This window comes from Apteryx rowi, unplaced genomic scaffold (assembly GCF_003343035.1).
Source record: "Apteryx rowi isolate R43461 unplaced genomic scaffold, aptRow1 scaffold_33, whole genome shotgun sequence".
NCBI lineage: Eukaryota > Metazoa > Chordata > Aves > Apterygiformes > Apterygidae > Apteryx > Apteryx rowi.
The window spans coordinates 2933012-2956288 of NW_020449752.1; the positions used below are offsets into that span (position 1 = coordinate 2933012).

At 42.9% G+C, this 23277-nt stretch overlaps 1 protein-coding gene across 6 annotated transcripts in view; it reads left to right on the plus strand.

Annotated features, from left to right (window-relative positions):
* APLP2 (amyloid beta precursor like protein 2) overlaps window positions 1–23277 on the plus strand; it is a 50611-nt gene that overhangs the window by 21411 nt on the left and 5923 nt on the right. For 3 of the 6 annotated variants that reach the window (XM_026071657.1, XM_026071663.1, XM_026071658.1), the window contains exons 2-14: window positions 4555–4728; window positions 5997–6126; window positions 9577–9689; window positions 11210–11385; window positions 11939–12156; window positions 13855–14022; window positions 16103–16218; window positions 16602–16676; window positions 17911–18069; window positions 18479–18607; window positions 20856–20955; window positions 21511–21681; window positions 22321–22356. In XM_026071657.1, coding sequence (XP_025927442.1) covers window positions 4555–4728; window positions 5997–6126; window positions 9577–9689; window positions 11210–11385; window positions 11939–12156; window positions 13855–14022; window positions 16103–16218; window positions 16602–16676; window positions 17911–18069; window positions 18479–18607; window positions 20856–20955; window positions 21511–21681; window positions 22321–22356 — 1765 coding nt within the window. The remainder of the gene's footprint in view (window positions 1–4554; window positions 4729–5996; window positions 6127–9576; window positions 9690–11209; window positions 11386–11938; window positions 12157–13854; window positions 14023–16102; window positions 16219–16601; window positions 16677–17910; window positions 18070–18478; window positions 18608–20855; window positions 20956–21510; window positions 21682–22320; window positions 22357–23277) is intronic. The other 3 variants (XM_026071659.1, XM_026071660.1, XM_026071662.1) reach the window with 2 other exon arrangements.

The following is a 23277-nucleotide window of genomic DNA, read 5'->3' on the forward strand; positions in this document are numbered from 1 at the left end:
TGCATGCTGTCTTTCACAACACCGAAACAGGGGAACACTAGAGAGGAGAAACAATTAAAACTAACAAAAAATCCTCCCTAAAGAACATTGATGTGCAGTGCCATGCCTGTGATTGGAGCCCTGCATCCCTCCTCTGAGGTGATGCAGTAGTAGATGCTCATGGGAAAAAAAGGTGTAATCCTTGCTATAATATACAGTGCAGGCCTCTGGGTCGGTAAAACTAACCTATCAAATCTGCTGTCACACGTTGAAGAGGTTAGTAGTAAATCAAAAACTGGACGCTCGGGCAGAGACACTTCCGTCAGAGACAAGGAAGATTTAGAGGTCTGAATTCCAGTGTTGCAGGACTGTAAATCAGGCTACTGCCTGACAGGGTGAGGAATTTAACTGACGTTAACTGACCGGAGATTTATGTGTTTATGGAATTAAATATTTTTTTGCTCTTGGAAAGCAAACTGGAGTACAGAATTATACTAGAAGGCACAGTGGAATTTATCATAAAGCGTCTTGTAAATTCAAGTGCCAGTGAGGARGGGAGAGGTTTATATAACACTTTTTTCCCCAAGTAACATTTGTCTTGTTCTCGTGTTACAGATTATATTAATAGAGTAATAGTTATTAAAATAGTGTGCACCAAAGATGTACACAGCTAAAGGAACTCTGTGTATGATGCCCCTCCCAAGTCGTCTGTCTGCTTTTTTTTGAGATTTGCTTGTTGCTCCCTAACGCTAACAGAGGTAATTGCTTCCATTGATGTCTGGGAAATTCCCCAGGAATTTCAGTTCTCTGAAATGCTAAAAAGCTTAACTAAGGATGTAGTTTTATCCTGAACTTCCCTTCTGTTTGCGTGTTCCCCAGCCCTCCTTTTGCAAAATCATGCCTGAATGTAGACTAACTAACCTCCAGCTGGAGTGATCTACTTATTCTTTGGTACACTGAAGGCCATTGAGGAGGTAATAGAAAATATTTGTGCCCAAAAAATCCTTGTAGGTGACTTTCTTAAATTTTTAGTAGCAGTGTCAAAGGTGTGGCCTCCACTCTTATTTCACAAGTTCTTCTTTGTGCTGTGTTCTCTCATTACAGTTAGAATGAGATAAAAATGCTAAATTAAATAACTAATGTGTGTGGTGGATTGTCAGCGGTGAAGAATTGAAGCCCATTACTCAAAAGTCTTATCTTGCAGGCCTTGGGGTCAAAGGTTTGACTTCTCTATATCAAAGTTCATTAACTTACTCAGCCGTGCAATTCAAGAAAAGATTGCTTCCATGCGATTACAAGTGATGAAATCAAGCAAGTAATTAGCCCCGTTTGTTCAGCTGTGAATGGGGGTTTTGCATGCTCTGGTAGCTAGGGCAACAGCGCTCTGCTGATATGCAAACTATTTGAGTAATCCATGGAGGAGGAGTGATACCTTTGCCACAGTGCCGAGGTGTCAAGCGGGAGAGACAGCAAAAATAAACACTGGCTAACATCAGTATGTAAATACCGGGTGGTCATGATTTCAGCAGGTTGGTATGTGTTTGAACAGGAGTTTTGCTCATGCAAGAACTATTATGAATGGATTACTTAGGGATGTTTCTGCCTCCTGGGATGGACCCTCTGCACCTCCCCTACTTATGCAGTTACCTTAATATGGTGCGTGCTCCTTACGTTGGCTTTGAAGAAAACAAACGTCAAGTATAGGCCATGCTAATGATGTCCAAACCATTCATAGTGCACACATTTAATTCTCTTTTGATGCACTGTATGCTTCTTATTAGGGTTAATGTTGCATATATGCTTTATCTTGCATGTCTTTTTCTTCTTGCTCTGCAGAGTTCAGCTTGAATCTGGGACATGGCTGTAATGTTGTCATAAAACAAAGTTTTGCTCTGGAGTGTTTCCTTCAATATGTGAAATCCTGTGCTCTGTGAAAGGTGGCTGTTGGTACCAAAGTGATATTTGCTTTCAGAGAAAAAAAGGCCCTCTTATAAAGTGTGTGTGTGTTGGTAGAGTTGTGAAGGATCATTCTGCCTTTGCCTTTTCCTTCTGGAAGGATAGTGCAGTGAGCAAAGCAGTCTAAGAGCCTAGATTTTGCAGTGGTGCATCAGTCAGCTCTCCTTTGAAGCGCGTGTTTATTAAATGGGTCGCCTTCTGACAGAACAGTGTTATTGGGCCCTGTTATCCAGCTTCAGTGCTTTCATCAGATGAAGTCCTCCTCCACTTGAAATGCATGACTGTCTGCTCTCCATTAGGGCAGAAAATACAAGAAATGTACCTAAATAAACACTTGAAAGTGTACGCTGCTTATGCTGCTGCCTAAGTGGTATGATATTCGTGGTGTCTCCCAGCTTGTCATTCTCCCAACGGAAGAGTCTGCTGCTGCTGTCGTGGTTCCTGAGTCCTCCAGAGGGACAAAGGACGCATGAATGGCAAGTGAGGGTTGTGCCCTTTAACTTCTGCCTCCCCTTGTCCTCGCTCCAAGACGGCAGAGTAATGGAGTGCTGGGAAAGCCTTGGAGCCTGGCCCTTTCCAAGCCTTTTAAGAAGCGAGCTAGTAAATTAGTCCTTTCTTCTGGAAGAGACTAAAGCGTAGTACAAATTCTGGGTTGTTTGTTCTGTGTATTGTAACTCCTAGGCCTTTGGCTTCTGAGATGACAAATAAAATTTGCTGTTTACGGCAAAACTGTTGCTTGATACCAATCGTCTGGGCAGTACGGATGCTTCTTCAATGCCAACATGTAAATGAAAGGCTACCCCCGTTAGGAGGCTTTTAGGTTCAGCTCTTGTTAAAGCATAGAAAAGTGAGAAATGGTTTGAACTTGGAAGCATTTTGTGACTCAAATATGGATGCTGATTTCTGTTATATATAGCTTGATGTTTCATTACTTCATGATCTGTGCTAAAATTTGCTCTCATGAACTTCTGCTGGGTGAAGGGGTTAGTAAATAGAAACCGCTTGCAAGTTAACATTTCTCTTTAAGGCAATCTGCTATTTATAATGTAGTTTTTAAAACTCAAGGGGTAATTTTTCTGAAGTTAAGACAGACATCTATGTTTTTATATCTTAAGTTGGTCTTACTCCCCAGGCACTCACCATGTGTTCAGCACTACACAATCCCTGATTCTGAGTGTTGAAATGTCTTATCACCAGGCAGTGATTCTGTGTGTAAAAGGGGAGGGAAAGAAAGGGGCCAATTATAATGGAGTTAATTTTTTCCTAATATCCAGCAACTAGGAGCTGCATGCAGGATTGTCCAGTTGAATTCTTCTCTTAAACGCTCCTTTATTTGCTTTAAGCATACACGTGTTGATAGAAGTTGATGGGGATCCGCAGGCAATAGGGAATGAACAGTACACACAGTAGTGTGTGCATTTTTGAGTGCTTAAAAGGTTAAATATGAAGGCAAGTTTGGTGGCCTAAGGTCTATCTGCTAGAAAAAAAAAGACTTTGGGGCGGTGGTGCCCTGAGGTCTCTGTCTCTTGCTGTTTCTGATCTGCCCTATCTGAAGCAATTGAAATGAGTTTCAGTCCCCTAAACTTTTTGAAATGCTTTAGATTTGGGAGTGGATTTAGAGTTCATCTGTTTCTTGCCTCATACCTCTTTTTTTTTTTTTTTTTTAAACAAAGGCTAGTTAAACAGGGAGAGGATGTTCAACTCCCAGTATACCTTCAATCTTTCCAATAAAACCCCAACTCTGCAATTAATTTAATCCCCTTTTCTTCTTTTGGTCAGCCAGCAAGGCTTCAGAAAAGGAGCCTGACCTTGTTTTCATTGATCAGTCTGGAGTTTGACCGGAGTGTCAGTCTGTGTTGTAGGGGTTTTGTCATACGCGCTCAGTCTGCTGGTGCAGGGTGGGAAGCGCACGGAATTTGCATCTGAAGCCTGACAGTACAAATATCCATCTGAATGCACTGAATGAGAGAAAACAGCAGGCTTTGCGGAGCTGTTTTCAGCAGCTACATTTTTTTGGTTCAGCAGAAGTCATCTTTACTTGTATGTTTGAGCAAGAAACTTAGGTGTTTCTATCCCAGATATTTGAAGACTTTGGGGGAAACAGATGGCGTAAAGCTCTGAGCTGGCCTCATGCAGGGGGAAGTAGTTATTTTATTATTAGTTGCAATCCCCAGGTTGTGTGTAACCTCATAGAGGAGTTTCACAGGCCACCGTGTTTTCTGCCAGAAGTTGCTAGTACAAGTTATTTTATCTTCTAATACTGGGGATGGAGGTGAACTCTTTGAGTTTTTCAGACAGCTGTTCTAGCCTTTGTGGGCACAACCTGTCAATCTGAATTACTCAATGTTTTTGTTTTTTGTAAGCTGTTGCAAAAAGTATTAAGAAAATAGACAGAGTTTGGAAAAACAAACACATTGGTTGAGAAAACTTGATGTGGGCCCACCAACTTTAAGGAATAACCCTAAATACAGTTACAAAATACATTTGCAAGACTCCATCGATATTCTGGGTTAACTGGGAGCTCTCTATGAAGTCGTCAGAGCCTTTCTGGTTCTTTGAGTTGCCCTGCTTTGTATGAGATAAAGCAGTGAACATGTTTTGCTTTGTTTGTCTTCACAGGCGCTTGCAGCCAATGCCGGGACAGGGTTTGCGGTGGCAGAGCCTCAGATTGCCATGTTCTGTGGGAAGCTAAATATGCATGTGAATATCCAGACTGGGAAATGGGAACCTGACACTTCTGGGACCAAGAGCTGCTTTGGAAGAAAGGAAGAGATTCTGCAGTACTGCCAGGAGGTGAGGTGACTCCTCTGGGATCTTTGTTCTCYCTGTGATCCTAATCCTTCACTGCTGCTAAGGAGTTGGATGCTAATTTAGCCAGTCAGTAGAAAACTAACCCTCCAGGAGAGTAACTGGTTCTTGACTAGCTCACTTCCCTGAACTGTCTTGCTGTATTATCGCCCGAGAGGAGCAGGGGGAGCGCTGCAGTGGGGCTTAGGAGGTACCTCTCACCTGAGATCAGCTTAGGCTACTGCACAAGGTCCTTGCAAGTCAGAGAAGCGTGTGTGCCTGCATCCACGTGGTTCCTTCGAGTGTTCTGCCTTTGGGCTTGTTAGACCGGCCTCTGCGCTGCGTTGTGCAGAATGGAACCTGACAGCATCTCGCATGTGTTCTAATTGGAATGTGGTTGGGTTGTTACTGGGGACATGTTCAGATCAGCCAGAATGTCAGAAAAATATTCTCATCTAAATGTTGGCAGTATTTTTAGGCTCTTCATGCCTTACTGTAAACCCTTAATCTCCTTTCATTGTGCTCCAGATACTGTAGCATATTGGCCTTGAAAAGTGTGTTTAATTACTCCTTTGAGTAATTACAAAGCCTGTAAAATACCACAAGGAATGKTTTTTTTTAGCAGGAAAGTGATAGAGCAGACCATGTTTGTACTGGAAAACTTTTAGAACTGTTTTATAAGGCTGATGTAACTGGGACTACATTTAGTTCATGTAACGGAAGCCTAAATATAAGTCAACATCTCGACTTGAGAACTTGACTTGAGTGGGACATAGGGGTCATATTAATACTCTATAAAAGGAGACGTAAGGAAACCTGAGGAGTTAGGTGCATGTTTGCTTGACAGATGTTGAGGGAGTCAGAGGACATTATTAAACTCTATCTGTTGGTGGTTGCCCTCTTCTGGAGGGTATTGCGCTGTCATTGCACCTGCCAGAATGGGGCTGGTAAATGCTCCTTGTCTGCCACCATGCAAAGCCAAACACCTCAGCTTAAAGTGCTGATGAAGGCTCTTGGCCCTAACCTGGCTTTCTACTGCCGCATATGAAGAAGTGATGACACATTCCATTTTCTGAGTCTGGTGTGACAAAGAGCTGGAGGCTTTCGTGTCTTCAGCTCTTGTAAGCTTGGTCCAGAAGAGAATGTGTGTCCACGTGCAAATTTGAAGCTTATTTTTGTTTAGAAGGATCGGCCTCTCTACTCTTGTCAGGAGCCCCTTTGCACTTTCTTTGCCTCTTCTGGATAGAAATATATCTGTGGGTCTTTTAAAACAGATGTATCCAGACCTTCAGATCACGAACGTCGTGGAAGCCAACCAACCTGTCAGCATCGACAGCTGGTGTAAGAGAGGGAAGAAGCAGTGCAAGGACCACACTCACATCGTTGTGCCCTACAAGTGCCTAGGTGAGTGCATGGTGTGATGCAGAGACTGCCGGGGAGAGATGTGTTTGTGCATTCTGGGGCAGGGGAGCAAAGAATTGCCTCCTGGCTTCTTTGAGAGAGAACAACTCAGTTTATAAGGCTTCTCTCATATCAGGTTGCCATTTCCATGTCCAACTTCCACTAAAACGTTTTTATTTCCACAAGATGGAACTCTGCCTTCTTTCCAGCAGATCGACAGCTTGATAACAGCTGTGTTGGAATAATGGTGCCTGGCGTGAAAAAGAAATCCCCATTCTCTCTGCAACTGTCTTCAAAGCTTGAAGGCTATTGTATTTGAGTATCACAAAGACATTGGGATTTAATACTCTGATCCTATTTTTGTGGAGCTTTAATATTTTGTTGCCTTGGAGACTTAAATGCTCAGTGTTTTCAGGCTTCCTGCTTTGGTCTTGGCAAGAGATTCCTATTCTGTTTCAACTGACTGTATTTAAACTTAGTTATTTCAAAGAGGCCCTGCTTCTTGCAGCTGTATCCCATGTCCCCACTTTGAACTGTGAAAGAATATTAGATAAACTGTGATAGATTTCATTGTACTTTTGGGTCTCTCTCCACCCACTTGAATCCGGCAACATGCTTAGATTGTTTACCTTGCGGCTTTTGTCCTGTAGGCTGTGACTAACGCTGCACTGCACTCTGTGTGTTCTTAGTAGTAAGCTTAGTCTCAGCTGGCTGGATCCCTTTTCCAGTTATCCGCTGGATACATCTTTTAACTGTTTGCAAGAAGTCTTGCGCTATCTTGAAGAGTCAATTTGTGATTGCTGGCAGCATTCAGTGAAAAACAGTTTTCATAATTCTTAGATGTATCTAAGGAGAGCATGTTGTTTGACATAAGATAACACAAGCAAATCCACAGAATTGTAGAGGTACTATTCCCTTGTACGTAATACCTTCCGCTAGAAGATCATGAAGCACTTCATAAGCACTAAATTTAGCATGGATACATCCTGGGAAGGAGATGCTGCTCTCACTTTATAGATGTGGAAATTCAGATTTGAGGAGCAAGCAAGCCCAGCTGATTATACTGAGTGCTTCTAATGGAAATAAAGCTAAAAGTACCATCTCTGGACTTAAAATGTGTAATCTCTTTTGAAAATAATCCCTCCTCAAGCATATTCTTCAGCTGAAAATTAAACTGATTTTAGTGACACTGCACCAAAACTTGATAAGCGTTAAACTATCTCTTTAAAAGCCTTAATTGGTGTCTTCTCTCACAAACGTTTTTACCTTGTAAGGCCAGCTTGTAAGGCAACTTTGGTTTTCAGATCTGAGTTGCAAGTCAGTCCACATGTGCATAAAATACCTCCTCAGTCTCTTTTTGAGTCCCTGAATTGCTTGTTGTAAATGGATGATGCATGTCTCTGGAGGAAAGTGTGACTTTTTATTATAGTCAGAGTACTTTTTTATTCTGTTGCTGCTTGTGTCTTGCCTGCTGCAGTAATGCACGGTCTATCTTGAGGTAGGATTTTGCTATCAGACCGTGTTCAACCTTCGCTCCCCCGCAGCATGAAAGCTCTTTTGTATTTGAAAGGCGGCGGAGGGCGGGAGAGGAGAAGCCATCAGCGCTCTCACTGAACTGTAAAATAAAGGTAACAATAGGATGATGGGAGCAGGGCTGAGCTTGCTGAGGTGTGAAAAGACAAACTGCTGACAGTCCGGGCTAAGCTGTTAGATGGCATGGAAACACCTCATCTGGCTGACTCTGAAAAGGGAGCGGATCTTTTTTTTTTGTGCTGGCACCGGTCATGGGTGAGGAAGGTTTCCCAATAATGCACAGTGTATAATGGATTTTCATTCCCCAACTGAACTGCGAGAACCTTCCATGTCCCTTATGTGACGGTTACTAGGAATCAGTGTTTTTGAAAATAGTTGCTTTTATCACTGCTGTTTGTTATTAATTATTGCTTCTGATCAGTTTGAGTCTTCTGCCTTTGGACCCCAGAACCGCAGCCTCTTGATTTTACAGTTTGGTCAGTTTTACCTTTCTTACCAGAAGTTTGTAATTAACTGCTTGTGAGAGGGAAGGAGGAAAGGATGTTAACCCAAAATTGTAACTGGCATATCTTGAGAGAAGAAAATGGGGAAAAATACCATTTGTCTATTATGTCTGTTGGTTTAAAATTTAACTAATTTCAAAGGCATGTCAGGAAATAAAAATGAATAATGTTATTCATTAGTTGTTAGAGATGCTGATGAATGCCTGTTGATCTCATCATCTTGTAACTGTCCTCAGATAAGCTGTCCCTAAACTCTGTTTTGGCTTGTGTACAGTGCGCAGGAGAAGTGTTCATGGGCCTTTGGGGCCCCATTAAGGGACTGCAAAAAATCTGGGCACTCCAAATATTAAAATCTTTTTAGAGTATCTAGATACAACTTTTTGTTTTAAAAGAACTTGAAGTGGCATTTAAATCTACAAGACAGAAAGAAAAATCTCAACACTGAGAATATTCACATTTTGGATCCTGGTYGCGATGCCTGTTAGGACTTCTGGGCTAAGAAAAGAAAGTAATGCTCATACTGAATATGGTTCTGATATTGATTTGACGTGTGTCAGCACTGAACGGAGTTGTGGTGGCTATTTAGGCTAAATAGCTGTTAAGTCCTACTAATTCAGAGCCTGTAGAGCAGGCTGATTCTCTCTTCCTCCTTCCTCAAAAGCAGAAGTCTGGCCTTAACGTTTTTCCAGAACTAAATCATGCTGGTCAGCTTGTGGTTATCTAGATGTTGGAACACGGTGTATTTGCTGACTCTGGGTTTACTCTGTTTTTTGGGCTATGTAGCTTTTATTTTCCAACTCTCTGTGTTTTGGTTAGGCCTGTCCGAGCTGGGGAATGTGCTGCAGTTGATCCTGAATCAAGCCATCTGGATACTGTTAAAAAAAGCAAACAAGACTTACTCAGATATCCAGATACTGAAAACATAGATAACATTTGTGGTACATAAAAATTTCCAGACCATTACGGCAACAGGCAGCATGAACTCGCTTTTGTGTGGTACAGCTCATTTAGAAATTGRTGGTTAAGTGGTTTGGAAATTGCTGTACACGGATGTGCTCTTTTCAAAGATTTGCATGAACTCTGTTTGGTCAGTCCTGACTCTTTCAGGAACAACTATTTATTGACTTGCATTATGAACTTTGCCTTCAGTTCAGCCTTAGGATTTGTATAAAGTTTCAGTGGTCAGCCCCTATTCCAGTTTTCATCTGGGAAACTGAGGCTCTATTTTTCAGTAAATTTGCATAGATAGTTGCTGATCTGAGCTGTGTGCATTAAGAATAATATGCCTTAAGCAAACCTTAAAGGCACTTACAAACTAGAGCGTACTTTGGGGAGTTCTGATACCGGCTTTATCTCCTGTTTGAGGTTGTACATGTGTGACGGGAGAAGTAAACTCTGGACATTTCTTGTTTTCCAGTGGGTGAGTTTGTAAGTGATGTCCTGCTGGTTCCAGAAAAGTGCCGATTCTTCCACAAGGAACGGATGGATGTGTGTGAAAGTCATCAGCACTGGCACACTGTAGCAAAAGAGGTAACTGAGCTGTTGTGACAAGAAAGTTTATTCTGGACCTGTCTGCTTGGATGCCTGCATATAGTCTCAGTTATTACAGTATTGGAGCATCCCAGTGTTTATCTGTGGAGTCTGTTATCCCCCTGTTGTAGTCTATGAACCATGGCCGAAAGCAGCATAAAATTTTTCGAAAGTACTCAAGTGACTTAAAAATCCCGTGTAGCTGAGTTATTCTTCACTCCTGAAGAGCTGTCCTAAAGTAACTTGCCCAAGATCATACTCTAGGCTGGAGCTAGGAAGTGAAATCAGGTCTCTGGGATGCTACTCTAACCAATGACCATCCTTCCCAGGGCAGTGGACCAGAGTGGTCATAGGATGGTTCGTATTTGTCTTGCACATTTTGCAGTAATGTAGCTGCTGCTGGGGATTTGGTTTTGAGTGCTTGCTTGGGGGTAATGCGAGCTATATTGTGACTGTTCAGTGGAGGTTTTACATAAGAGGCAGATTATTTTCTCAGAATAAATCTAGCCCTTTTTTTTTTTTTTTTTTTTTTTAATCTGGCTGGCAAAAGTGTTACAAATTCCCTGCACACTCATTTCAGCTAGGGGTAATACAGACTAAATGTACATGTTTTCTTTTCTGTAGAAACAGCAATATAATGTTTAAATTTCACTGACAGTGTTAGGAACGATGAGATTAAGGAAGCGCCACTTAGAACTTCCTRTTTCTTGAATTTCCAGGGAGCAAAATCCTGTCTCAATAAGCCTGTGCTAGAGGAATTGCCTTTTAGTTGAGAACCAACTTGCTAATGTCTCTAAACAACAAAGTTAAAAACCACTTTCCTTCAGCACGGTTGGAGAACTTTTCCGGAAATATTTGGATCATTTTTACATCAATGCTGTAATAAAGCAAAATGCTAAAGAGATCTGATGCATATAAGAAAGCCTTTTTTACTTCGTTCTTTTCTGTAACCCCATAAAACCATGTTTCCTTAGTTAAGAGAAATGTATAGATGTACTGTCTACTCACAGTTCACATTTGGCTCTTTCTTGAATTATCCAATTGATTTTCTTCTACAGCTGTTACAATAATCTTGACACAAAGTCCATTTAAATAATTTTTCACTTACTCCAATATAGAGAGATGAAGTTTAATGAAATGACCGGCCGAAAAAGCAAAGGACAGTTTGTTACTCTGAAATGCTCTCTCCCTTGTGTTGACACAAAATATCTGGTTATTTTTCCAGAGCTTAACCAGGCTGAAAATTTAGCAGTTGTTGGGGGTAGGGCGGGTCTGATAAATTAACAGCAGGAGCCACGCAGTGGCTCTGATTTGAGACCTTTCTGGGGTTCATCTTATGCTAAACAAGTTTCAAATCCATTTTTCTTTAATGTTGAGACTTAGGTCATAGGTTGCGGTTGTGTTTTTGCTGTAAAACTTAGACCACTGGTAGCATCCTTGGGGCCTGTGATAGGCAAACACTGGCTTTATCCCAAGCGAGAGCATGATGCTAAACTGACATAAATGGGCTCCWCTTTCAGGCCTGTCTGACGGAAGGGATGATCCTGCACAGTTATGGCATGCTGCTGCCCTGCGGTGTGGACCAGTTCCACGGCACTGAATATGTATGTTGCCCTCAGACAAAAGTTGTGGATGAAGCTCTTTCCAAAGAGGAAGAGGACGAAGATGAGGATGAAGACTATGACCTTTATAAAAGGTAGGCTTATTACTGACATACATGTTAACAACTCTGTATGTGAAGTTGCTGTTACCCATTTCAAGCAGTGACTCCCTTGTGGTGAGGACTGAGGGGAATTTCTGTGCTTTTGAATCCCCCAAAGGAGTGTGCTGAACRTGAAAAAGCCTTTCAGAAGGACAAGTGACTTTGCAGTGCTCCTGTTACTGGAGGAGTTAAACAGCCCTATCCTTTCATCCTTAGCCGGTCAAAATGACAGTTTGGTTGCTACAGTAGGTGCCTCCTCTAAATATTGTAGGCTTTCACTTACTGAAAAGAAACTGTTGAGCAAAATGTAAGGAACCCCTACTGAGCCAGAGGCGCACAGAAGCTCTGCCTGTAACAACAGGTGTATCGATAATGAGAGAAGTTCTGTTGCTGCAGTTGATTGCCTGATCGACGGTTGGTACATTTATTTTCCCATCTCTTGTGTTTCTAAAACAGATGAAAAGAGAATCGTTATTCTAGTACATCAAAGGTTGGCTGCAAAGTGATTAGCATAAACTTTACCCCCCTAATTTAACTATCCCTTCAGTGAGTTCCCTACAGAGGCAGGTGTAGAAGACTTCACAGGGACGGCTGTGGAGGAGGATGAGGATGAAGAGGATGAAGGGGAAGAGGAGGAGGACGTGGTAGAAGATCGTGATTACTATTACGATAGCTATAAAGTAGACGATTACAATGAAGAGACCACCACAGAGCCCAGCAATGACAAGACCCTTTCCGAAAAAGAAGTTAGCAGCGATATGAAATGTAAGTCACATTCTAGCCTACAAGACTCTTGCCTCTTTGAGAGTATTCTTGCTGGTTGTCGGTTGGTGATAGGTTTTTGATCAAGTCAATAAATGCCACTTTGGAAGTTCTATTTGCCAGATAAATTAGCAAACAGAGGAAAGCTGATGATGCTTATGTTTCGAGTGTTGAAAGTAACTCTCTAGGGCGTGGGCCATATGTTTCCAGTTAAACAGCAGTTTTGCTGGCAGAAAGCCCAGTGGTTGGTACATTGAGCAAGCACCTCCATGAAGGTGCAGTGTAGAGTCAGAAAACAGTATCTGCACAGACTAATTTTGGAAAGTTTAAGGAGACATTTGGGGTACACTATGAATTTAAAATTGTAGTTTTGAGTGATTACCTTGGATTTGGTGTTTTATACCCAGCTTACAAAAAGGAAGCTAAAACTGGTGGGCCAGTTTCTACAGAGGTGGCATAAAGGTGGCTGCTGGCCATTTGATGTTAAGGAAGATGTGCAGTGCCCCCTCTCCAGTCTCCGTGTTAAGCAGCCATAGCTTAACCGAGGAAAGCGTATCAGCAGTATTGGCCCACATCTATTATCTAAGTGTTTTGCTGTAGCTTTTGTCTAGTGGCAAGTACCACTGCTGAGAGCATCTGCTGATTGTGTGGTGCCACCATGGTATAGAGGCGCCCTATACTTTGTGTGTGGAAGTGTCTGCAGAGGGAGGAGGAGGGGAGAGGGAATGAAATTCAATTAGCTTCAGATCACTGAATCATTGCCAGCAGTTCTTGCATCTTGTTGGTAAAATGCCAGCATGCTGCAGATAATTTTACTTGCTGAAACAAGGCTTAGATCATATATGTACGGGACTGTTAGAGGTTTGCAGGTATTGAAGCACACTCGGAACAGTGCGGTTGGGGTGTCTGTTTTGGGGGTACACGGTCTGTTTTCCTGAAGTGCTGTGAACAGTTGCTAACGTATACAGTGTATCCTTATCCTTGCCTCAAAATAACTCAACTGCTTATTCTGACTGCTTACTGTGAAGGAGTCCAGTGCTGTGTAACATGCCATGGCTACATCAATTACTTTGGCTTTCAATATTTAGCCTTTAGATGTTTCAAAACTTTAAAACCTAACAGCTGAGACTGCCACCCTGATCACGTTCCATGTGCTTAGCCTGCCTTTCCACTTGCTGTTATAGCTGCTCAGCTCTAAGATGTCAAGTTTCTATCCCGGCAGAGTGCAACGGAACAGGATGTCTTTGAGTGCTTTAAGCAGCCCTAATAGTCTTTCTTTTTATTATGTTGGTTTTAGATAGTGGAGGCTCTATCATTGGGAAACCTGAGGCATAACGCTGTGATATCAGCAAAATAGATCCTTGCTGTTTCAGCCTCTAGCTGAGGAGACTCGCTCTTGCAGATGAGAGCTCCGTGTTGAGACCACTGCTTGTGTAGCCGGCTGCTGAGTTCTTGCTCCAAAACGGCAAGAGCTGTTCACTTCACTGAATAGCACTGGCAAACCTTGTGATAGACATTTTTGAAAGTGCCCTTAAAAAGAACAAAAAAATGACAAAAGTCCTTTGATTGGTGAAGTGGTGATGCTGAGGCCAGCACGAGTGCCCCAGAAGATGATGTGAGCTAGAGCCACCACTGAATCGTAAGTCGTTTGGCAAGGCCTGTGCTTCTCACTAGCTCATGTTCTAACCCGTCTCCACACAGCTGTCTGCTCCCAGGAGGCGATGACAGGGCCCTGCCGGGCTGTGATGCCTCGTTGGTACTTCGACCCTAACAAGAGAAAGTGCGTTCGCTTTATATATGGAGGCTGCGGAGGCAACAGGAACAATTTTGAGTCAGAGGAGTATTGTATGGCTGTGTGTAAAAAGATGAGTAAGTCCTGCCTCCCACTGGCCCTTTTGCAGCTAGCCACTGTCTGTCTGGCGTTTGGTGTCTCCTCCTCCTTGCCTAGGTCAAGAGAGGATACGTGTGTAGCCCATCCTTTTGGTTCTGGTGTCTGCAGCAGTTCTGTCTGTCCTCTTGCAGCCGTCTCCTCTTGTCTCTGCTTCTCTAGGTCTTTAGATTGAACTTCCCTGGGGAAAGCGGCTTCTCAACGTATGCTGTCTGTGCTGAGCTGGTTGGCCTGCAACTCTTAACAGGGGCTTAGTTGTCATCTTCTGGATTTATAGCAAGGACCAGGGGCTGTCTCTAAGCTCTTGTTATGAAAACACATAGCTTACTTGTTTGCCTGACTGGCTTTTTTGCCAAGTATATGGGAAGGGAGCACTTGCTTTCCCCAGTCATATTATCTTGCATATGTTTGACCAGTCGGTCCTGAAAAGCAGGCTGCTAATTGCCATTCTCCTGGTAGTAGACCTTTTCTTGCTATTATATTTGGGGAAAACATCAGTAAAATAATACAGAATTCAGGTTCCCACTTTCAGCTTAGTTTGAAATATGAATCATGACTCAATCCCTGCATTTTTGAGAGCTTGAGGTTTTTGGCACCAATTTCCACTGGCTTTTATGTCAAATGATAAAACTACCAAAAACATTTTAACCTCCTTATTAATCTTATTGTTGAACTCCAGCACTTCCACTTCAGCTGCCATTAAAGCCTTTTGAAAGGCTTTTTGTGTTATCTGGGGCTTGGCAGTCTGACTATACAGCCATAATCCTGTTTACAAAATGGACTTCATGCAAGTGCTTTAGATTGGGTTGATCTAACTGAAGTGGTGAAATAAAAGATGCGGATGTCAGGAGCTTTTTGTACAAAAGTTTGTCCTGTTTCAGAGGGATTTGGGGCTGGAAAGAGACTTCTCTGTGTCAAAGCTTGGTTCAGAAATGCCATGAGCAAGCCTAGAATACAGTACTGATCTGGCATTGCCCCTTGCATGCACAAATAATGCCTATTTTGTATGTTGCCCTTATCTCATGCAGTAGTTCTTTTCCCTTCTTCACTCCTCCCTCCTCAGTCAGAGTAAAGGTTTGTGGATTTAGGTGCATGCTGGAACTAAATTCTTACCCTGTTCATGTTGAAGCGCAGGGTAAATTTTTGTTTGAAGCATGCAGTCTTCTAGTGAGGTGTTGGAGGTTTCTTCTGCCTAAAGTGTTGAAATGGTTGAAGAGTTCCCATAAGTTTTCCCTTCCGACCTCCCTGTGTTAAAGTGCCCCGGTGGAGTGCATTGTATTTGCCCCAGATATTTTCAGAAAGGGCTTTGGTATACGTAATTCCTAAAACTGTAGCACAGAAACTAGATTCAGTATTTCCTGAACTGCAGTGTATGCAGTCAGAGGCCCTGTCGTGGATTTTGCAGGCACTTGAAACCGTCAGTTCTGAAATTTGTTTCTCCTCTTGCTGGTTTTGAATGTCTTAAAGATACAAACCTTCCAGTTTATTGGACAAGTGAATTTGTCTCGCTGAGCCTCCTTCTGTTGCTGTCTTGTCTAATATCATTGCCTGTTACTCCTGTATGGTGCATCTGATAGGGAAGGTAGGTTTGAAGTGTAAAATATTGGGTAGTGTTTTGTGCAGATTTACTGTCAAGCTCCCTAATCATATTAATGATGTCTGGAGCCAGCTTGTCAGTGAGCAGCTAATGCACAAAATGTCATTTAAACTATCCAAAGCCAATGTGAAAGGGAAGAGGAAACAAGCTCTTTATTCTGCAGTCCAAGGCATTCTGTTGCTGGAGCTGAATAATGCTTCTCTCAGAACTAATGAGAAGCCTGAACAGGTGCTGGGTGCCGCAGTGCATTACTGTGTATTTGGGATGATGTAACTAACTGATGTTGTGCAGTAAATTGGCAGCTTAAAGATACCAAAATGGACTCTTGATAGGTGGCGGTTCAGTAAATTCAGCCTGCCAGATTGTTAATTCTGCAGGCACGAAGATTCCTCTCCCTACCTGTCCTTTGCAATCCAGGATCAGAGTTTTCTGAACCTCTTTTTATCCGTACCTTCTCTTTTCAGTGCCTACTGACGATGTAGATGTCTACTTTGAAACCCCAGCTGATGACAATGAGCATGCCCGCTTCCAGAAAGCGAAGGAGCAGCTGGAGGTCAGGCACCACAACCGCATGGACCGGGTGAGCTGCTAGCTTTATTCCTTTGTGCTGCGTTGCATGGTTGCCACCCATGTTCTTCTGGAGAATGCAGCAGTGAGCCAGCTTCCTTTGCAGTCACCAGCCTTCTGTGTGTTTGTTGCAATATGACCATGCAGTGGCAGTTAGATTTTCATTTCTTTAAAGTGTTGGAAGAGAAATCAGTGGGGACACTCAGCTTGCTGCTCAGAAGGGTTAAGTGCTAAGTTTAAAAGGATTAAGTGCTAAGTTTAAACCCTGCAGCAGCTCTTTTGTGCCTCCAACACCTAGCTGTGCTATGCAAGGATCTGCCTGTGAAGGCAAATTAGCCCAAAAGATCAGACATAACTTCATGTCTTGTTGCTGTGTGCTCCCCTTTTCTTGTTCAGGTGAAAAAGGAGTGGGAGGAAGCAGAACACCAAGCCAAGAATCTCCCCAAGGCAGAAAGACAGACTCTCATTCAGGTAAGAGTTGAAGGACCTCAAGAGGAAAGTTGCTGGTGTTTGTCCTCCTCACCTGCATAAACTAGATGAGAGATGCTAATATTCAAAGCCAAAAGCAGACTGAGATGGAAAAATAGCTTTTCTGTTCCGTCAACAGTTGCCTCTTAGAGGAGATTTGACTCAATTGCATGTTTTGTTCTTGAAGCTGGAGATGATCTGATATTGTGCCAGGTCCTTTCCCAAGCCCAGTAGTAGGAACCTAACTCGCCCTGCAAGCATAGTGACAACAGAGCCAAATTGTAACCTTAGACCTTTGGCCTGTTTTGCACTAAAAATTGGCCTCACAGCCCAGTTCAGTTTGGCCATGACTCTCTGGAAATGTGCTTCCTGTTTGGGCAGAGTTACTGAAAACCATTTAGACAGCAGATGAAGCTGGTTTGCTGCCAAAATGCCAATCTTCTGCCTTATGAGAAGAATTTGGATAGACTGTGGAGTTAATCAGGGATATTCTGGGTATAGGATTGTAAGGGGCAGGCTCTTCTGGCAGTCACACCTGTATGAAGTTTCCTCAGACCAATATACACGGAAGTGACCAACTCCAGCTTTTAAGTCTGCTTTGCTTTTTCATCCTGGAACATGGTATTCTCTCTCCTTTTTTTTTTTTTTTTTTTTTAACATAAACCACTGTTTGAAATCTGTTTAAGTCCAAAATAGTTTTCCATCATCTGTGATGCAATATAACAATATTTAATGGACTGTTCTGGTCCGTTTGGGGATGCTGGTAATGACCCTTCTAATAGTATATATGGAGATTTGTTCTGAAYGTGCTCTGATGAAAAGCCCCCTATGCGATACCTTTGTAGACTTTGCGCATTCAGATCAATGGCTTTAGGGTKAAGGGATCTATCTCGTTCCCATTGTACAGGGTTGAGGGAAAGAATTGATGTCATTTGTTCGGCTGAAAGCACAGTCTGGACTTCCTGACTCCAGAACTGGAGCTTTATCTGCACGGCCATGTGGCCTCCTCACAGACCTTGGAAACTGGTTGTGAAGGAGGTTTGAAAGGCAAATTGCCGCTATTTAAATTGCAAATATGAAATCTGCATCAACATCTGTTAATGTCCTTCTCTCCTACCATAAATGCCCAGAGCGTGCRGTGTGGGACAGGCTCCGCTTATTCTAAGGAATTCTGTGAGTGAGAGTAAGTGCCCCTGAAGAATGCAGCCTTTCATACAGACCCTTCTCTTCCCTACAGCACTTCCAGGCAATGGTTAAATCTCTGGAGAAAGAGGCAGCGAGTGAGAAGCAGCAGCTTGTGGAAACTCACCTGGCGCGTGTGGAAGCAATGTTGAATGATCGCCGTCGGATTGCCCTGGAGAACTACCTGGCTGCCCTGCAGGCTGACCCGCCCCGGGTGAGTTCCTTCCGCATGATGTTTTACAGTAGGTGGTCCTGGGTAGACTGAAAGCTGGGAACGGCTTGGTGAGAAGACTGCTTGTGATCTGCTGGGGCAGATGCTGGGGATGGGTCCTTGATATAGCTTTCTCTATCGTGTCTGCACTGAAGACCTAGCAGTGGGGTCCTCTAATTGTATCGTTCTATGCTCGCTGTTCATTTAAAAAGCCCTCCATGCTGTTCAGTGTTCACGATGCATAATGTTCTGAGTCAAACAGACCTGGGTGAAAAGAGATTATCTCAAGAGGTTAGCACAGGTGATTGATCTACCTGCTAGCAAAGCAGAATCACATTTCAAGTGCTGTATTTCAGCTGTAATTTTTATTTGACTCAACTGGTTTTGAACTCTGCTCCCCCAAATCCTGCAGCCCCACCGCATCCTGCAAGCTCTGAAGCGCTATGTTCGTGCTGAAAACAAGGACCGACTGCACACTATCCGCCATTACCAGCATGTCCTGGCAGTTGACCCAGAAAAGGCTGCGCAGATGAAATCTCAGGTAGAAGAGTGTTTCTATCAAGGGAGGCTTTGTTATCCAGCAGTGGCTGTCAGAGGCTCTAGAAGCCGTGCGTCAAGTYCTCACGCTAATTTGCTGGGTCCTATAGCAACTTGACATACTTGTGCACTGATCTCCCATTCTGTATGCGTATTGCCTGTCACCAAATGTGCTGTCTGTACAATTTTCCTTGGTGCATAACCCAGCGTTAAAAATCTAGTATTGAGATATTACCTTGGAACATCAGTTTTTAACCATGAATTATTATTGGTCACAATAACAAGTCTAGGGCTTAGGACTGGTTCAGTATCATTTTTGTGTCTCCTTTTTCAAGAAGCCACGAAATTGTTCGCCAGGGATTTGGTCATTTTTGAACAGACTTTAATTTCTTTCAAGACTTCGTGTCTAAATGTTCCTTTCATTAGTCTTGTTCTTTGTGATACCTGTGCTTTGGGTGTGYGGAACCATTTTTGTGAAATCACTTCTAAGCAGATTCTTGGGCCTTTGGCCAGTTTCCTTGTTTCCCAAGTGTAATCTCATAACCTTGCCAAGCAGTTGACTATAATTGTTAGTTTTAATAGAAAAACTCTTTTGATAAGTTTATTTTGCGTTGCTGCAACATGTTTCTCTCCTGAATACCCAGAAAGTCATTTTCCTTCTGCTGAGTAGTATACGTGAATATGTTGCTTCAAATGAGCGTCAGAGCTGGCCAGAGTAATTGTAAGAGTAATTGCAGATATTCCATAAACCTTTTGAATTGTCTCCTGATTTTTGTTTTTACATCCCACTCTTAAAATGGCGAAAGATGTACTGAAGGGCCCAGAGTAAGAATGACCTGTTAACATTGAAAGATCCTTCCAGAAGGATATGTCTTTTCACAAGTTGAGAGAGAAGCAGAAAGAGAGAGAGAAGCAGAGAGAACTGACTGGCCAGCAGTAGATCTAGGAATCTAATCTGCATTTGATGAGACTGGAGTCTGTTACTGTCACCTCTGGTGAGGTGTAGACTAGTGTTGCAGTTACTTTCCAGAAATGAACCTTACACTCGGAGCTGCCTGGTCCCATGAGTTTAATGTTGATTCCAGGTGGTGCTGGTGGTGTACTTCAGTTCTTGTCTCTCTAGTTTTCTCCCACTGCTCTTTACCTTCTCACTGAGCTGCGCATCCTCAGAGACATTGGTAGTAGTTGTGATAGTTACAAGCCGATGGTTGGCTCGTGGTGCAGAATATGTGGTAGTGTTTTCGGAGACAGCTCAGTGTATCAAACACCGTCTACCCTGACCCTTTGTTCTGATGCTGCCGAGAGCCCGAGAGGGAGTGTGTGAACCGTATGCTTCAGCTAAAACCTRAACAGTCCTTAATTCATTCGGAAGGCTGCAGTGTCAACAAATTGACATGCAAGGGATGTGGGTGGTACAGTTCAATTTCCATTCGCTTTACTTTTCAGATGCACTTTAAGCTCCTCAATCAATTCACTTGATTGACAAGCTGCCACATGTAAAATTAAATTGCTTTCATCCTTGCTCTTAAAGGTCAGGTACACATCAGACTGTAAAACAGGTCCATTCAGCTCCTTAGCTTTCTCCAACATTTGTCCATCCATATTAATGTTTCTTGGTCTGCATGATCCCTGATTACGCAGCACCCTCTGCAGGTCAGGCGTGACTTCAGCGGTGAACTTAATGCAGGGAAGAGTGATTTGAGGTTGCGCAGAATTTGCATTTATTTCTCATATGAGGGGAGAAGGCAGTTGCCAGTATAGGACRTAGGGTGTGTAAACCAAATGTAATGCCACCGTTGTTCTGAAAGGCACCTTTATTCTGCTGCCAGATTTGATAAATAATATAGTCCACTCCCTTTGCACATATATCTTCTAGYAGTCAAGGATGAAAATTCATTTAATAAAGCACTTAACTTGTAGTTGCATGAAATTAATTGTGACAGTAGCTGGGGTATGGGAAATGGTTTCAGTGCTTTTGGTACAAAGCTGGTTATAGCAAGAGTCAGCTGAATCCTTTCCCTCGCCCCAACCCTTCTGAAAATGCTGAAAGAGCCGTGTACAAATGGCCAGTTCCAGTGAAGCATGAAGTATTAGAAAGCATCAGAGTATTGGACTGGATGAATCTGTAGTCCCATAATATTGTCCATCGTGGCAAATCCAGCAATAGGTATTTTATTTAATAACTGAAGTACCAGTTCCAATCAAGCAACTGACAGCTTTTGCCTACTCTAACACATCTTGTGTGTTTACAGGTGATGACACATCTCCATGTGATTGAGGAGCGGATGAATCAAAGCTTGTCTCTGCTCTACAAGGTGCCGTATGTGGCTGAAGAAATCCAGGATGAGATTGGTGAGTGGCTCTCTGTGCCAGCTCCCATGTCACCATGTTAAGCTAGGATATTGTATCAAGTGAAGTAAGCTCCAAAAAGATTGTCAGCTCCCCTGAGGATGCCCTCAATGTCAAGTGCCTGGGCTTAGGTGTAGGCACCACCGGACAGCTATTCTCTGGGTTTTGCAATACAGAAAGTCAGAGCAGCTTGCCCTAAGAACTGTCAGTGTCCGTTTAAAAAAAAATTCAGCAACTTTCAGACTAGCAAAGCTCTCTTGCAAATTGAGATAATTTGAAATAATTGAGAAATTGAGATGAATGAATATATGCAGCTGCTTTACTCTAGTACAGGAGCTTAATCCTATCTTGCCAAAACCTCTTGCCACATCAAACAGCTTGGCCCTTATTTATATGTTTTTCTAGCCTTGGGACTTCAGCAGACAAGATAAGATAACGTGGCAGCCCCGAGCAGTGTTCCCCTGCAGCCCTGCGTCGGCTGTGCTCAGACTATCTGCCCCTTTCTGTCTCTGCCAGGCTTCATGCAGTCTGTGTAAGTTTTTCTCCTCTTCCTTTTAGATGAGCTGCTTCAGGAGCAACGTGCAGACATGGATCAGTTCACGTCCTCCATTTCTGAATCCCAGGTGGATGTCAGAGTGAGCTCTGAGGAAAGTGAAGAAATTCCCCTAGAGGGCAAACCTTTCCGTCCATTCCAGGTGAAAACCTTCCCAGCCTTGTCTGAAAACGAAGGTATGTGGAACTGAGAACGTGGGTTCGCTTGCTTTACAGACTGTAGTCGCTTTTTCCTAGCCAGTAGCCCAGCTCAGTGGCATGGGATGTTCCATCCCTTTGGGTCATTTAGCAGCAAAACTGTTGCCTCAGCAGTACCCATCAGACTGTCCATTTGAAGGAGGCAGTGCCGCTAGTAATTTGCGCAGTGCCACTGCCTTGATTCCTGATTCATCTGTTTTCAAAATTGTTTTACCTTTTTCCATTTTGCAGAGAGTGTTAATTTTTTTTTTTTTTTTTTTTTTTTTACTGAGTGGCTTGATTCTGGAATTCATTTTCAGTCTTCAACCAAAATACTCTCATGTAATGTTAAGTCTTTTGTGCCGTGATCTGCTGAAGGGCTACAGGAATTCCTTTTTTTTTTTTTTTTCTTTTTCTCCTGATTATATATCTGTTTTTTTTGTGTCAACGGGTGTTGACAGCTGGTGTGTGCGTGTGTATTTATATTAAAAATGTTTGAACAGGGTTCTGAGCTTAAAGAAAGCTGTAGAATAAAACCTTTTCCCAGGATCTGACTCAGAAATCATGCGCAAGCCTTTTTTCCTTTCTCTCTTAATCTCCTTTCTCTGCTATTTTTGTTTTTGTTTTCCCTCCTGCTAGATCCTCAGCCGGATTTGTACCATCCAATGAAAAAAGGTTGGTTCTAAGCTGCTCCCTCACAGCGCTCTCTGTCACTCTCCTACCTTCTCAGTGTGTCTGATAGCTTCATTTTAGTTTCATACTCACCTTTATTTTCATTTCCCTTTTCTCATGTAGATCAGCAGCTTCCAATTTTGCTTGTTTAGGCCTTGTGTTAAAAAAGTGAGCTAGTCTGAGTATTGGATTCGTTATGTTCCTCTCTGATGGGCTAGGAAGGTGTCTCAGAATGCATAGGTTAGCTTCTTCACCCTCAGCAAATATGGGCTTAGCAGTCTGTCTGAAACCATGCAGTACTTTGTATCTCTTCATTTGTCCTCACGTTCATCATTCTCAAAATAAACTTTACAGCGCTGGCGGTAAACAATCTAGAGGCTATTCTGCGTGCCGTGGAATCTCTGCTTCCCACCTGTTGACAGCACTAAACTAGGAAGGAGAATGCCACAGCAGACAGGCTCTATTTCCCAACTAAGTGCCCTCAAAGATATTGTAGAGTACAGCTGGTCAGGACCAGGCAAGCTGGGAGATTCCTTCGTTGTGTTTATAGTCTCCTTGTCACCCCCTTTTCACATGTAGCATTTCTCTGTCCTAGCCAAGTCCTATGTGGTTATCCCGTTCTGCTTTAGCTCTTTATTGATTTGTAACAGAACGCCTGGCTAAAAAAAGGGCCGACTGGGTTGTAAGGGCAGCACAGAAGTATTGGCATTAAATTAAATCCTTTCTTAAGGTACCGTCTCAGGTAAAGATCAGGCCCAGCTGATCTGCTAACCCAGATCTATTTCTCAAAGTAGGAAGGGAAGGCTAATTGTTAGGATGCTCTTGCAGTGCAGTAGTACATGTACTATGCATTGGGAGTAATCCCCTCATTTTCATCTGCCTCCGTTTCCAAATACATTGTGCAGAATTTCAAAGGAGAGCAAA